The 17,646-nt window shown below is 42.6% G+C and overlaps 1 protein-coding gene across 1 annotated transcript in view; it reads left to right on the plus strand.

Moving 5' to 3' along the window:
• Positions 1-2,682: 2,682 nt before the first annotated feature.
• The window catches only part of LOC126285216 (odorant receptor Or2-like), a 40,538-nt gene continuing 25,574 nt past the window's right edge, over positions 2,683-17,646 (plus strand). Inside the window, exons 1-2 of the mRNA XM_049984519.1 lie at positions 2,683-3,473; positions 15,558-15,657. Of these exons, the coding sequence (XP_049840476.1) occupies positions 2,683-3,473; positions 15,558-15,657 (891 nt within the window). The remainder of the gene's footprint in view (positions 3,474-15,557; positions 15,658-17,646) is intronic.

Here is a 17,646-nt window from a genome sequence, read left to right on the forward strand (position 1 = left end):
GCCGGCCAGAAATTCTGCACGCGTGCGGTGCTCCTGCACATGTGCAACTTCCGGGTCACAGCGTGCACGCCGCAGCCGTCAGCGTTCATGTAGTGCATGTTTCTACCCACAGATGTCGCTTTATCCATTTGCTGGGATACTCTGTACCGGCGCAATCTAGTCCTCTTTCCACAGCTTGCAATGGGAAGGTATTTCGCGTATTAAACATTTAAAATACTGTCACAGTCTACTTATTGAGACATATACTTTTATGTTAACAGTTTAACCCAGTAAGACATGTAATACAATCAACAACCGTGGGTTTTTATTAAGGAAGCTTGACTGACGGCAGGTAAATACGCGTAATGTTTTTGAGCTAGTATTTAAGAAAGAGGGCAATTAGCGACTTTTAACGAACCTTGTTCATGATTTCAAATAACATTAAACTAATGCAAGGTTTCCTATAACGAATTCTCGGAGCCTTCAGTTACACCCACATAATATCTGTCTCACTGACCTATGAACAGAATGATAACTGCAGACCTCTCGATGATCACCTGTACCATTATTGCTATATCAGTCATCAGTTCCGTCTGAAATCTGCATAATAATCGACAGTTAGATGAATGTTATATTTTATCGACTTCAGCCGAGCGTAGCCCTTCACACATTTAAAAAAAACGTAAATGAAATCGTCGACCTGGAGTACCTAAAAAGGGAACCACAAGAGAGTTGGGGATGCTTCAAGTAACACAGATATAGTGCAGCTACATGCTTCAGTTTACAGGGGCTCGACAAAAGCTACGGAAACACCAAGAACGTAACACATTGCCGTGTCCGACAGGTGTAAGAAAGCCGTTGGCATTCAAAACAACTTCCAGCAGTCTCGGAATTGATGATTGCAGTTACTGTATGGTTTTCCAGTGAATAACATCATTCTTCCTGAAAATAGAGGCAAGATCAGGTAACGATGATAGAGGTGGAAGCGATCACGCAGTTTTCTCTCCACAGTAGACCAGAAAGACTCAATAATATTCGGAACTGGTGTTTGTGCTGGGCAGGGGAAATGAGGCATTTCATTCTACTGCTCTCACAACCTCTTCTGGACGATGCGAGCTGTGAGAGTAGGGGCCGTGTCGTATTGGAACACACCATCACCATTGGGGAACAAACATCGTATCATGGGACTGACCTCGTCAGCCAAAATGGTCACTTATTCCTTGGCAGTAATGCGACCTCGCGAAGTAGCTATGGGACCCATGGATACAACATTGTGGCTGCCCACATCATCAACGAACCACTGCCATGTTTCATTCTTGGAATGTAAAATCGACTAGAAGTTGAACCAGTGTCAAACAAGACTTAACTGACCATAATGACTTTCTGCTATTCCTCCGCAGTACGCGTTTTATGGCTTTTCCTGTTATGAACATTTGCATCACTGATGAGTGGTTTTGGAATTCCAGGAAACACTTCACGGCATTCGCTTCAGAACTGCTACAGATTCGTCAGGCAATAGACCTCGCCGCTCGAACTGTCAACACAACTGGCACTGCTAAGAGTATCCTACGACTTCCACATCGCTGGCAACGGGATACACACAACACTGATGACTACTTTTAAGGTCAGTAAAACTTTGAAATACGTATCTATTTTGTACGATCTGTAAATAAATTGTTGCCACTATTTAAGTTCCAACCCTCGTATTACATAAATGAAATTCGCTTCCGTTCTTTTTTTTTTAAGTAACAGTCCTATGGAGGCATTTGCAATGAGAGCATGTTTGTACAAACTTGTGTCTAAATCCTTCTACCGACTGCAGGAAAATTATATCAATTAAAATGGATTAACCCAATTTGCTACCATATATAGAACACGCACGGGGAAGAAAGATGAAACACTGCTGTCACAAACTGCGAAGTCAGATCAAACAAAATTTCGTTAGAAAGTGCCTCAGTCAGCAAATCCGTTTACTTATTTTCAAGGCGTTCCTTTGCGGCCAGCTCTTTTCACAACTTTTCAAATAAACAAGCCCGAAATGTGTCATCAGTTCAGCAACTGTTTCAAAAGTCTTAATTTAATTTGAGACTGGCATCTCAATTTATTCATAATGACCCAGCTTAGGATCTTCTGATACGTTTGTCGCAGGAGCCAACTCATTAACTTTTTAGGTAATTCGTTTCGACTTCTGTGGCGCACGACACAGACGAGGCCAGTCACCGCCTTTCATGTCAACGTTTGTAATTACCTTAATGGACAGCGCCAAGCACACTTCTTTATTTATTTTCTTGTTACAGTTACATTCAGTCACCCTACTGAAGTTGGGATTAAGTGGTGCTGCTTATTATTCTCAGAGATCCAAGATATTCCCTGGAAGTTAGAGCTCCTTATAAATTGTAACACAGAGAGCTTCATTGTTTACATTGTCGCTAGTAAAAGGGTTTACGTTATTGGAACGAGTACGTATCATGGTAAATTTAATAAAAGTACGTTCCCTGAGGAATAACGGAGATGGACGCTAATAATTGGGGCAGTGGCTTAGAAAGAAATATTTATAAGATGGATGGGTAGTATTCAGATCCTAGTTATTCCTAAGCAGAATTACTGTGACTCTTGTAGATAGACGGTAGGCCATTTCGTCAACGTTTCAGTATCACTGGGCACCTATGAGACACCATGCCAAAATTAACAACCACTAAAACCATGACATGGAATGAATCCGGAAACTCAGTTCTCAAGATCAACATCAGAGAACTTTGCCTCAGCGGTGTATGGCCGCTGACAGAGTGGAAGCTCTTTCGCGCTTACAGTGTCTTAATCTGGATTCTGGGCCTGGAGAATATCGTGGAAGCTATGGTGGGGATTTACCTGAGCCATGGGAACTTGGAAGAGATAACACTGGTGCTGCCCAACACGTTCACCACTGCCGGCGGCGTCTTCAAAATGGCGTTCTTCCTCAGGGACCCCTACAGTTACAACGCCCTGGTCCGCCTCATGGACGAAGTCCTGTCAGACTCCAGCCAGTTTAGCAGGGACAACCAGCAGATGATGTCCATCGCGAAGGAGGCGCGCCGGACCGCACAACGCCTGTCAGCCTTCATTTATGCTTTCGTCAGTACGCAGATAATCATTTGGTTTCCCATGCCACTGATCGCGTATGCTGGAGAAGGGAAGCTGCCATTCATACAGCACCCGTGGATCAACTCGACGACGTTTCCGGCCTACGACACAATGTACGCACTGCAGTGCCTGTCTTCTGGGTTCCACATCTTCATTAGTCTCGGAATGGACTGCTTCTTCGCCGTGGTGATGATCCATACAACAGCCTGCCTGAGAATACTGTCTTTGCGAATTACTGCCCTGCGGTCCGACATCGTCCCAAGTAGCGAGGGCTCGGCCACGGGCATCTGTTATGGGAGTGGAGAGCCTGTGGCACGTGATGAGATGTACAAGAAATTGCGAGCCTGTATATGCAGCCACCAGAAGATTATTGGGTGAGTGGCGTCTCCTGTGATGTTAACAAACTCGGGTATCTTCAGAAACAATGTTTGTGCTGCGCAAGCGAGAAGACAGTGAGTGGGAGATAACAACCGTTTAATTCCTTACAGTTTCACTTCTAGTGGTTGCCACTAGAGCAGCTTTTAGTGTGTCATCTCTGTAAGCCACCAACCAGATGAATGCGAAAAGAAGTACTAAGTTGTATTGGAACATAGACTGCCGGAATTCAACGAGCAGGAGTTACCCACAATGCATAACACTTTACAAATGTCACTTCCACTCGAGTTGCTTATAGATTTCTAAGACAATTTGCGCTGATTCACTTAATAAATCCGTAACGAATCTGCGGCTTGGTGAGAGCAGATCGAGGAAAACTGTTCAGCAAATGCACAAACAAGAATTTTTTTTCGGGAAACTCTTTCAAGTATTAATTTCGTACACAAACGACTATATTGTTTTTGATCTCCGTTTGCTACTCAAAAGATGTTGTGTACTTTAGTCTGTTTACGACTGTTAAATTTTATGTCACATATGCGGTTTCTTCCGTCACATCGTGTTAGGTTGAAAAACAGTTTAATTGTATTTTTGCCGCCTCCTGGCGGTAATTTCAAGCTCCCCGCCACACTTTGCCTTCCTTGTATTTTTATTGCGTCTTCAGACTTAATCAATGTTTTTCACAATGTCATTCATTCATACGTTTTATTTTCACGTATCTTACTTAGTCATATGCGTTTTTGCCGTGAATATGTCTGTAAGGGAACCAGGTATCATGGCAGCCGCGGGGTGAGTACCAAGCTTGCAGGAGAGGCGAATCGGGTTCTCACATTACTTCCACAGCCCACATCCTGCGCTTTGTACAGACTGCTTGCTGTGCTCTAAATGCATGCTTATCTTATATTACAGATTTTTTCTTGGGAATTTCTCTATGACTTCTTTGAAATCTCAGCATTCAACCAGCTCATGTTTAGTTAACACCGTTGCCAGCCCGCACAGTCGCACTTGGCGGATTGTTGGCCTCAGGGACGTTTTAAACACTTTCAGCTTCGAAAAACTACTTTCTCCACTTGCCACTGTCCCCGGTTGTACTAGCAGAATTGTTAAGGCTACATTTGCCTCGAACACAAAATCATACCCTTGTGTGAGTTTCAGAGTTTTAGTTGGGATGCTACCAGGCTTTACCAGCGTTGAGACCAATCTAATTTCTTCATTAAAATGGAAATCTTTGGTGTCCTTAACCTGTCCATGCCTAACACTGTCACGCAGTTTGGGAAACTTGTCACTGAGAACGTCAGGGGACCAGTCTTTAATTTGACCAATGTCGTTCAAAAAATGATGACTTTTCAATTGTTGACATGTCTGCCTGAGAGCACATAGTATAACTTCCGTTACTTTAAAGAAAAAATCTATTTTTACTGCGTTTCCGTATCTTCAATTTTGCGCCCCCCTACTGGAATAATTTCTTCTTTCGTCTCTTTGTACCTGTATTATAACACTTATGATCAGGTTTCTATATCGTTTTGGGTTGGCAGCTATATTCGAATTTGAGTCCTTCCTGAAGTTTGTGAAATACTCTGTTGTCTTTTCGAGTAAGTCGAAAGCGTTCGATATATCTTTGGCAATAATTCGAGGTATTTTGCCGACAACCTTAGTATAGAGTAATATATCACACTATACCGCAACTGTGTAAACGGACGTAAAATCAGACATATGAATTGCCAAATGGCAAGCCCCATATTCAACAATTTTGTCTGTATTTTTGCCACCGCTTATTTCAAAAATCGCTCAAATGGCTCTGAGCACTATGGGACTTAACATCTAAGGTCATCAGTCCCCTAGATGTAGAACTACTTACATCTAACCAACCTAAGGACATCACACACATACAAGCCTGCGGCAGGATTCGAACCTGCGACCGCAGCAGCTACGTGTTTCCGGGTGTGCCAGGTGCTCGGTTACGGACTGCAGCGCCTAGAAACGCTCGGTCACAGGGACCGGCTTTACTTCTTTCAACTAGTGCATCATAGACCTCTCTACGTCATACTTAACAGGAGCAATTCCATCGGCCTGCAAGGGTGGCCGAGCTGTTCTAGACGCTACAGTCTGGAACCGCGCGACCGCTATGGTGGCAGGTTCGATCCTGCCTCTGGCATGGATGTGTGTGATGTCCTTACGTTAGTGAGGTTTAAGTAAATCTAAGTTCTAGGGGACTGATGACCTCAGAAGTTAAGTCCCATAGTGCTCAGAGCCATTTGAACCAATTCCGTCAGTTGTACTCTTCCATCTTGTTGTACTCACTGGCTTCAGTGGGTTAGGACAAATACAGGACCATTAAAGATCGCCTAGCGTCGCGAAGACACAGAGCATAAATCATAATTTTTTCACAACAGACAAAAGTTAGCAAGTGATTATTCTGATGCAATTGGAGGATCATTTACAAGCAGATTTAGCGAGTAACTACGACAAGGATATAAAATACAGAAAAAGAGGATAAGCACCATGAATGAATTATCCGAATCGAAAATCCGTAAATATGATGTACACGTGTCTACAAATGATTACAGTTTCAGAAAAACTGGATGATAACACTTTGGCCCACCTCAGGCCCTTATTCAACCAGTTATTCGGCTTGGAAGTGATTGATGGAGCTTTTGTATGTCCTTCTGAGGGATATCGTGCTAAATTATGTCCAAATGGCACCTTAGATCGTCAGTCTCACAAGCTGGTTGGAGGGCCCTACCTGTAATGCCCCAAAAGCTATCGTCTGGGAGAGATCCGGCGGCCTTGGTTGTCAAGATAGGATTAGGCAGACGAGAGGACAAGCAGTAAAAACTCTCGCAATGTGTGGATGGAGATTATGTTGCTGAAATGTAAGCCCAGGATCGCTTGCCGTGAAGGGCAACAAAAATCGAGGAGCAGAATATCATCGACGTAGCGGTATGCTGTAAGGGTGCAGTAGATGATATCCAAAGAGGTCCTGCTATCAAACGAAAATATAGCACCCCAGAGTCAGTTTGCCGTCTGGGCTTCTCCAGCAGGCTTCTTTGCAGGTCATTGGGGTTTATTTCGAGGCGGAACTTACCACTGTACACAATTCTACTACGTTCAAAGAGATTCCAGGCCAAATGTGCCCGACACCACTGCAAATGAGTTTGTTGATGTCGGAGGTCAATGGCAGTAGGCGGAAGAGGCGCTGTGAGGTCACGGCCGTTTCTATGAGCCGCCTGTTAATAGCCCTCGTGATTAACGAAGCACCAGTTGCCCCGGTTTGGACGACGATGATGATGAATCAGGGATTCCGGGTGCCTCTCTGATGATTTCTCGGTCCTCATGTTCTGTCGTCTCTTGACGCTGTTTTCGGCGATGGTTCAGCCACTCCTTCCAACTTCGTCGAATAGTGGCATTGCTCCTATCCAGATGTCGAGCTATTCGCCGATTACTCCAATCTGCTTCTTTGAGCCCAAATACACTACCTCTCTCAAGTGCTGACACCCACGTATGTTATTGATGACCCTGCTGTCTGCGAGGCTTTGTTACTACCCATTTCACGAAGATTATATATGCTGGTATCGACATGTCCTTTGTTTAATATTCTTGATAGCTGCATGGTGAAACTGCACTGCATCGTGATACATTCCTCCATCGGCAGCCAAAGTTTACAGTTTTGCATATTCCATCGATATCTTTATGAATATCAATTTGCAACCAATTTGATAAACTCCTTCATGACGCGTTTTCTTTCTGTCTTAGAGTGCTTTTTTGTATTGAAAAATGCGCTTCTGAACTCCCATGCTCTTGTTTTCCACATTAGAACCGTTATCACAGTCTTGCTCCGTCATGTCGTCTAAAATTATTTTCATTTCCTCTGTAAGTCCCAAACCACATTATCTGTTACAGCCACAAAATCAGTAAAAAAGAAGTGTATAAATCACCAGTGCCTGTTTAGTGTATTTGTAGCACATAAAGGAAAAGTGATATCTTTTGATATCGAGAATATGTGCTTTCCGACATACCGCGATCAACAGTGATGGTTCGAAAATTAGCACTTTTGAAAGTACTTTCATTTACGGTAGCGAAAAGGTATAGTTAAATACTCAGTAAGGGAAAACTAAAAACAAAAACTTGAGACATAGCCAAGAAAAATAATTTAGTAGAGCGTGACTAGAAGAAGGGTAGTGTAAGTGACATGAATGGCAGAACCAAAGGGGAGGGAGTAGTGGATGCACGCATCTTACCACTTGTAAACGCTGCATAATCAGTGTTTGGATTCAGAAGACCATTGCATGTGACGGGAAGCTCACATTTCACTTACTCTTTGTTTATTATTACGAAATGTTTTTCTCAGTGACAGTGCTATATAAGCTGAAGATTCCCCTTGAGCGACCGTTAGGCCTTCATATGCTGACATTTATTTTTATTTCTCCTTTATAAAGTTTTTCGTTTCTGTCGAGGCACAGGTATCTTTCAAGTTAGTGTCGGCGCTGTAATTAAATGGAGTTGGCAACACTGCCACCATCACGCTTTTCTATTTTTAAAGACGCAAGCCAGGTCACCAAGTCCAGCGCTTCATTTCTCATCTGCTTCAATATACCGTAGATAATTTCCAGTAAGATACCATATCTTATGACTGCTTTGCATTTCTTTCTAACACTTCTTCGTTTATACACAACTTTCATTGCCTTGTTTGATTCGTCCTTTTGCAATTATCTTAAAATTTGACATTTTGCCACCCCCAAAACCCTGCTGCCCTATCCTGTGGCACGGCTCATCCCCCTATGCTCTGCCCTGTTTATTCCACTAATACTTGTTTATTTTAAACCGGTTTTGGGCTTATTGAGTCACTGGCAGGAAAACAATTGTCTAGCATCAATAAGGGACACTGTTGTTGTTGTGGTCTTCAGCTTCAGTCCTGAGTCTGGTTTGATGCAGCTCTCCATGCTACTCTCTCCAGTACAAGCCTCTTCATCTCCCAGTACCTATCGCAACCTACATCCTTCTGAAAAGGGACACTAGTGTGTAGGAAATCGAACATTTAAAACACACAGTCATTCGTCGTGACATTAGGTCAGAAATATCAAATCGAAAGCTCTGCACTCACCTCAAGCAACAAGCAGGTTAAATTCCAGCGTTAAATTACACTTTACATTATCGACAGTATCGAACACAGTAACTAAATACATCACACGACATTGAAGTATACAAGTTGTGTCATTATAACACCAAAGATTGTGAGGAGAAACAAAAAATAAGATGTATGACAATTGTATTGTGCTACAACTATATGAAGATGAATGTGATAATTAGGACTGAGGTTTAGTCATGGGGATCGAGGTTGGTCGTTTTGGGCTAAATACTGATTTACTTCTAGAGATTGTAATAGATTAAGGTTTTTCCCTGTGATGCCTTTGAATCAGCGAACTTCCTTATGCACATGTTCAGTATAAATGAAATGTAATTTATGTTATCTTCAGCTATGTTCATAGCTGTCACTCTAACTACTCTAGCCCCTCCTGTTTGATCGGTATGTAGTTTGTTGCACTCAGTATCAGAGACTTCTTCAAAAGCTTTATTACTTAAAAAATTTATCTTATCCTCACTGTTGTGTAAGATATAATTTGTGATGCGCCCTTACATTAATGAAATTTTACAGCTGCAAAATGTGAGAGTCTTGGCTACTTTTCTAAATATGGGATACTATACTAGTGGATTTTAGTTATGATTGTTGCTGTAGAGGGGACATAAATATACGGCAAGGTCTTCATTTCTCTACTTTGACAACCAGCTGACATTGTTTTCAACAAGTGTTGAGCACTGGGTAAAAACGTTTTGAGTACTTCACAACCTATTAGATAAGGGTGTCACTTCTGCAATAGGCGTCAGACGGCTTCAGATATTGTCTGTCAGATCATTTACACAAGGGATTATTTTTCTTCAACCTAAGATCGGTCGCAAAATTGAAGCCAAAGCGAAAATCCAGTGAAGCTGTGGTACACAGTGTTTCTAGTGTCCCCATCTATCACGTCATGTGGCACTTTCCGCTTCTGAGCGCGCAGTCAGCACGGACAGGTACCTGGAAAATAGGATCTCCCGCCAAATGCGAAGCCTTGCCCGCTGGTTTCTCCTGCTTTCATTCAGCCCACATAATGTAACTGCTTTGCGTTCCTTTCTTCACGACAATACTCCACCGCACACCGCAGGTGCAACGAAGACGCTCCTGCAGCGTTTTCAATGGAATGTGTTTAATTACACACCGCTCAGCGCGGACTTGGCTCTCTTCGCTCACACGAACCGTTGGTTGTTAGGACATCATTTTGGCTCATAAAAATGGAGACCAGCTTTGGAAACAGGACCCAGTCACACCCTCTATGATGATAGTATTAGAAATTTGGTACCACGCTATGACAAATGTCAAAGTCAAAGTGGCGATTATGTAGTGAAGTAAATGGAAATTATAGCTAATTGTTGCAATCTTTTTTTTTTTTTTTACTTTGGTGTCTACTTCCCGACAGAATGGTTGTTGAAAAGAGAGAAACAACCCTGGTATATACCGTGGAAACTAACGCTATTATCATACTTATGTGAGGTGTACTGTTTACTACATTTACCTTTAATGATATCTCCACGATAAAAAACGACACAATGGATTCTGTTTATTAGTAAGTGTGCAATCCAATCGCAATTCCATTCTGATACTCCGTGAGATGTGGCGGCTCGTGTTTGATCTATAGAAAATACCGCGTATAATACAGCGTGAATTCATTGTCCCAGGAAGGGGAAACTTTATTGACACATTCCTGGGGTCAGATATGTCACATGATCACACTGACAGAACCACAAGCACATAGACACAGGCAACAGAGCATGCACAATGTCGGCACTAGTACAGTGTATATCCACCTTTCGCAGCAATGCAGGCTGCTATTCTCTCATGGAGACGATCGTAGAGATGCTGCATGTAGTCCTGTGGAACGGCTTGCCATGCCATTTCCACCTGGCTCCTCAGTTGGACCAGCGTTCGTGCTTGACGTGCAGACCGCGTGAAACGACGCTTCATCCAGTCCCAAACATGCTCAATGGGGGACAGACCCGGAGATCTTGCTGGCCAGGGTAGTTGACTTACACCTTCTAGAGCATGTTGGGTGGCACGGGATACATGCGGACGTGCATTGTCCTGTTGGAACACCAAGTTCCCTTGCCGGTCTAGGAATGGTAGAACGATGGGTTCGATGACGCTTTGGATGTACCATGCACTATTCAGTGTCCCCTCAACGATCACCAGAGGTGTACGGCCAGTGTAGGAGATCGCTCCCCACACCATGATGCCGGGTGTTGGCCCTGTGTGCCTCGGTCGAATGCAGTCCTGCACGGCGCCAAACACGCATACGACCATCATTGGCACCAAGGCAGAAGCGACTCTCATCGCTGAAGACGACACGTCTCCATTCGTCCCTCCATTCACGCCTGTCGCGACACCACTGGAGGCGGGCTGCACGATGTTGGGGAGTGAGCGGAAGACGGCCTACCGGTGTGCGTGACCGTAGCCCAGCTTCATGGAGACGGTTGCGAATGGTCCTCGCCGATACCCCAGGAGCAACAGTGTCCCTAATTTGCTGGGAAGTGGCGGTGCGGTCCCCTACGGCACTGCGTAGGATCCTACGGTCTTGGCGTGCATCCGTGCGTCGCTGCGGTCCAGTCCCAGGTCGACGGGCACGTGCACCTTCCGCCGACCACTGGCGACAACATCGATGTACTGTGGAGACCTCACACCCCATGTGTTGAGCAATTCGGCGGTACGTCCACCCAGCCTCCCGCATGCCCACTATACGCCCTCGCTCAAAGTCCGTCAACTGCACATACGGTTCACGTCCATGCTGTCGCGGCATGCTACCAGTGTTAAAGACTGCGATGGAGCTCCGTATGCCACGGCAAACTGGCTGACACTGACGGCGGCGGTGCACAAATGCTGCGCAGCTAGCGCCATTCGACGGCCAACACCGCGGTTCCTGGTGTGTCCGCTGTGCCGTGCGTGTGATTATTGCTTGTACAGCCCTCTCGCAGTGTCCGGAGCAAGTATGGTGGGTCTGACACACCGGTGTCAATGTGTTCTATTTTCCATTTCCAGGAGTGTATTATCGCTGTATCGCGGAGGAAAGAGGGAAGTGGCGCCCCCTCGTGGGGGAAGTCGGCGAGGCACCTGTGAAAGTCGAGTAGTTGGATTTTGGAGGGCGAGCAGAAACAGTGAAGCCGTGTCTGCCGACGCCGTGTGTGGTGGCAAGAGGAAAGTTTGGCATGTTACCTGATTGTGTTTGGGCGTTTGCGGCGGGTGTGGTGGGTAGAGGCGCCGATGATGTCAGGAACATGCTGCTTCCTTGTTCCTGATGGATCTACTGTTTGCTTCTAGTGACTACATTCTCGTCTCTATGGCTCTGTGACTGATGTGATGCCATTGCGAGCACAGTTGGTTTGGATATAAGCAGCATTTTGTTCTCAGTGTCCATCGTTCTGGCGATTACTGAGTGTGCTTGCCGTTGTGGTGTATTTATTGAGCAGTGTTTATCCTGTGAGGACTTGTGTTCTGCATTTAAAAACTTAGTTGTTGTCAGTCGCTGAATTGCTCAAATGCATTCATACTTCTCTGCTGAAGTGTTATTGTTTTACGCACCTCTTTAATGGGAAAATCATATAGGGCCTTACTATTACTGACCTTCTTGTGTGCCACTGTCTTTTGTTCTTCAGCCACGTAATTTGTGCGTTTATTGTAACGAACCGATGTCTGTTTCTGATTAATGTTTCCCTGTGACATTGAGTGTTAATCTTGTAACGAACACTGTTTTAGATATTTTAATCAGTGTGTTGTAGGACATATCCTACTTGTGCCTCGCAAGTGGAGAGCGGAGGCGGTTTATTGGCCATGATGATGTGTTGGTAGTTCCATATCACGAGTCGAGGCCAGTCATCCGGAGATTTAGAAGTTGCATGTTGTATTAATACTCCTTATTTTAAGCGTAGTGCGCTCATGCTGACAGTTTATGTGGTTTTGCGTAGATTGCGCGGTATGTTTAGGTGACTCTGAACTCACTGGTGTCCTCTGACGTGCTGGAAGTAGTGGATAGACAGCTGTTTTGCACACGTATATGGAAATAATTTATGTCCTTATGACGTTGGTGAGTTGCGTGCCCTTCGTGTCGCAGGTGGTGCTAATTTCATTAATTTCGCCACTGGTTTTCGCAGAGGCTGTGGGAGGAACCGACTCACTGTGACAAGCAGTTACGTAGTCGCGCCTGTCCACTGTAGCGGGCGTTGTTTACTAGCCCGACGCCTTTCTGTACTTGGTGGCGGGAGCGTGGTGACAGGTTTCTTACGGCTTGCACTCGGGGAAACCGTGCCTTTGGTGTACACATGGAAGACTTATGTTTTGCTTCCAGTACCTCGGAGTGGCTCTATGTGGGTAATGAGAACGACTTACGTTGTTGGTGGCTCAGGTCGAAAGTGGTTCATTTGCCAAACAGAAGGTGTATTCCATTTCTATCCCATAATTCTGTAAACATGTTTAGGTGGTTGTGTTCTTTTTTAAGTCAATTGAATTGTTGTTCAGAGGTTACTATGTATGGCCATTAACTTATGCAGACATTTAATAGCAAGGAAGTGTATTGAAGTCTGGTTTCGAGTTGTGTTGATTATGTGGGTAATTGCCTTGAACAGACGTTTAATCAATTAGTAAACAACTGAGTGCTATTTATGAGTTGAACTTTATTGTGTTCCTAAACATATTAACGATTATTTTTAGTAGTTTACTTATGCAGTTAGGCGATTTACAAGGCCTGTTGTGTTGTTTCCTTTTAAAAGTATTATCAATGTTATTAATAAAGAAATGTGTTGTAAGAAAAATAAACAGTGAATGAAGTGCCCCTAATCCCTTTGGTCCATACCTTCTGTCATTCACCCTTGGGTGGTATTAACAAACCGTGAAAGCCCATTTCACTCCGTAAGTATGCTGCCGAAACAAATCCGCATCGCAGGCTTCGTTGAAGCCAAGACATTGCACCAACTGGTACATTATTGATTTCTTAAGGTTATGAAACTTATAAAATCGCTCTCGGGCGACCGCCTTTTCCTACGACAGGGAAACCATCTGTTGTTTCTTTCATTTTATCCTGTAGTAGAGCTTACTCATAGGACATAGCAGGAAATTTAGGTAGTACCGTCATTGATATTAGTACCTTCCATTCAATGCTAATTGCCTAGGGATATTTATGAGAGACATACGGAATAGATGAGGGTAGTGATGTGGAACACACTGGTCCTGGCACCACACATTAAAGCAAGTTCTGCCCTCGTATTCTGGCTGAAGAACGTCTAAAATAGTGTGAGCTAGACAAAAAAGGCAAAGTATTTGGTCACATAAATTACAGCCTAAATGTTTATTGTGAAAGTTCCTGTGTCGCCGCAGTGCTGCAGCAGGGCGAAACAGCAATTTCCAAGTGTGGCAGTCACTAGGATGAAATCGTTTTCCCTAATGAGTTAAGAGTATTTTCATTTAACTAATTATGTGCTGCATAAATTAAACTCACGATAAACATCTTGATGAAGGTCGTCTCAACAGAATGAAATTGAATACTCTTTTAAAACAGTATAAGCATGCTGATCCCTTATAAAGAATTCTTCTTCGGTATGCAAGGAGGTATCACGGGGGAACAAATTTAATGGGCATTGCAAAATACTTCATCGGTATGACAGATATTGTATTTCCAAGGTTGGATCATCGAAGGGATCTGTAACACGGTACTCACTCACTTCTCTTCTAATATACGACTATTTGAAACTTATAGGAGATTATTTCTTCCTAGTGCAGTATTTATGAATATCTCTGATGTTTTCAAAGTCTCGCTGAGTCTTGTCCAAAAATTGCATCGCTGACGCTGTGGTTCACATTTGTTACTGTTTTCATATACGCCCGCTGTGTATCCCTCACATACATCCTATTTATTTTCTTGTGGAATGCATACTTATGCACGAGTGAAGAGCTTCCGCTAAAAGTAATCCTGTTGGACATCAAGGGACGCAACAATAAAAAATATATTTTAGCTCATCGATTTCTTTATCCCAAAATTTGGCCGTAATTATCATAGCAAAACCTCTTAAACTTAAGCATTCGATTTGAGGTATATTATATCTTTTTTGCAGTTTATGTTTTCACCAATATGCACTCCTGAGCATGTGACATGCTCATCCTATGTGGCATTTCTTGTTGGTAATCCACAGTCATTTATTTTCACAATACAGAACTAGATGATCAGTGTTTCTTTTCTATTAAAGCAAGCAGTCTTTTCTCTGTACCAATTATTAGTGAATATGAAGGCAGTTTCTCTTTTTTCTGTTTTGATGCTTATTACCTGGAGAGGATATCTTTTGAATCTTCTGTAGAAAAGACTAAACCTGTACCGTGATTTAAGTATAACACATCAGTTATCTTAAATACGCTTGCAAAATGAATGAACTGTTGCAGAAGTTTTTTGCTGATTCACAATAGGGCTGTTCCCGCTGCCTGAAGAACGCTCAAGTGGTAGAGTTACGAAAGTTCTCCGAAGCGTTCTCAACATGACAAATACCTTTCATGTTAAAGAGAGAAACTATAACAATCTCTAACGCAAAACTTCGTTTGTAATTCTTATTAGATGTTACTAGGCTATGCTCAAAGAATTTAGGAGCATGTATCTATTTATAGGAATAAAATAGTCCGATGTGGGCACAGCCAAGAACGCTATGAAATTCATTAAACCCAAATCTAATTGTGTTAATGGTTATAGAGGATAAATGCATTACTATAACAGTATTCATAGTAAAGAAGAGAAAGTATTTCTATAAATGGGGTACAATTAACTTCTCAAGGAAATTTATTGTCCTGGTGCGAATATTCCAATTAAGGTCGTATATATTTCAGTTTCGGTTGCGTATGCAATGATTAGGTATAAATGTTTCCAGCAATTAAGGAAATATATATGTCGCTATAACATAAAATCAATATTATAATTATTTCTTACAGTCTTTCAGCTCTTTGGTTATCGTAAGTGTTTCTGTTTCAGATTTATCTCCTACTTGGAAACTGTTATGAATCCAATAGCGATGACGCAGTTCGCTTTCAGCGTTTTGGTAGCCTGCGTGGCGCTGTACCAAGCCACATATGTAAGACATAATTTCTTTGATTTGCGTTATCTACTATTAACTTGGATTTCTGTCATGTGCTGATTTTTTATCGTTACGTGTTAACTTCATAACACGTCATCAATTATCTTGCATAGATATGACAGTTTATTTCTTCTCCCGTACTTTTTCCAAACTATAACTTGTTCAGTTACGAAATTAATTACACCGATGTGTATTAGGACATTTCGTCACTCTGTCTCGTCTACTAACATGGACATTTGTCCCCACATATTTTATTATAAATTTTGTTCCTTCATCCGTTAATCGTACGTCTGATTTGTAATATTATTCTCTGACTCTAATTAAAAGGCATGTAAGATAGGGTCACAGTCTTTTGCCCCTATTATTCAATGTCTACATCAACGTTGACGAGGAAAAGACAGGTTCAGGATTGAAATTCATGGTGATTTCAATAATGAGATTTGAGGGAGACATTGATATCCTCAGTGAAAGTGAAAAATAATTACAGGACATGGTGAATGGACTAAACAATCTAATAGGTACAGAATATGGTACAAATAATTACAAGACATGGTGAATGGACTAAACAATCTAATAGGTACAGAATATGGTTCAGGGGTAAATTTGAAAACAATGCAAGTAATAAGGAGTAAGAATTATGAGATTAGCAGTAAATTGAACATCAGAATTGGTGATGACGTTTGAGTAAAAAAATAAGGACTTTATAAAATTTAAAAAATCCTGCTACTAGCAAAGTATCACAAAAGGGACGAAGCAACGAGGACATATAAAGCAGCCTGACACAGGCAACGAGGACACTCCTGTTCAGAAGAGGTCCGTTAGTATCAAACAGAGACCTTAATTTGAGGCAGAAAACACGGAGAATGTATGTTTGGAGCACAACATTGAAGGGCAGTGGAAAACAGGAAAATAATAGAATTGATGTGTTGGAGATGAGGTGCAATAGAAAGATGTTGAAAATAAGGTGGACTGATAAGATAAGAAATGAGATGATCCTTCTCAGAGTTATCGAAGAAAGGAGCATATGGAAAGCATTGAGAAAAAGAAGGGGCACAACGGTAGAACATATTTTAGGACATCAAGGAATAACTTCTGCGGTATTACAGGAGGCTATAGAAGGCGAAAACCTTGGGAGAAACGGGGTTTGGAATAAATGGAACAATTAATTGAGAACGTAGGGTGCAGTGCAACTCTGAGATGAAGAGGTTGGCACAAGAACTGAGTTTTTTGGCGGGCCACTTCAGAAGACTCATGGCTCATGAGGAAAATAACTGGAATCACTGATTTTTAAATGTTTCAGTTTCTGCTTTTCTGTTATCATAATATTTACATGTTACTTTTATACAATACATTTAGTGTGTAGCATCCGCACAGTTAGAAAATCTTCGTCCTCTACCTTATTCCACTGTTTAATGCTGTTTTTTTTCTGAAAAATGTTCCCTTCGTTTGTGCTGGCTTTTTCCTCTTTTTTTGAATATGGTCGAACTCGAGAGAGATGCGTTTCTTCCGTGTCTTTCACAGGATGGAAGCTTAACCGGAAAGAAAGCAAGGTGGAGCCTAACATCTAATTGACGACGATGTCATTACGGACAGATCACAAGCTCGCACAGGACAAGAGTGAGAATAAACCGTATTCTTTTCACAGAAACCATCCTATTATCCATATTAATGGACTAAAAAACCAGGAAAATCATCAATGTGAATGGTTAAACGGGAAAATTAAAACCGTATTTCCATAATGTGGGTTCAGGCCTTAACCAGTGTGCCACCTAACCTAATAGAAGCTTAACATCAGATTTACTTTATCTGCGATATCTCCCTGCGTTTTGCTTATTAGTAAACTAAAATATACTCCGTCCGAACAGTCGCCTGAAGGTCCATCGGTACCGACCGACCACCGTGTCATCCTGAGCGATAGGCATCACTGGATGCGTATATGGAGGGCCACATGGTGAGCAGACCGCTCACCCGGCTGTTGACGGTTTT

This window comes from Schistocerca gregaria, chromosome 8 (genome assembly GCF_023897955.1).
Source record: "Schistocerca gregaria isolate iqSchGreg1 chromosome 8, iqSchGreg1.2, whole genome shotgun sequence".
NCBI classification, from domain to species: Eukaryota; Metazoa; Arthropoda; class Insecta; order Orthoptera; family Acrididae; genus Schistocerca; species Schistocerca gregaria.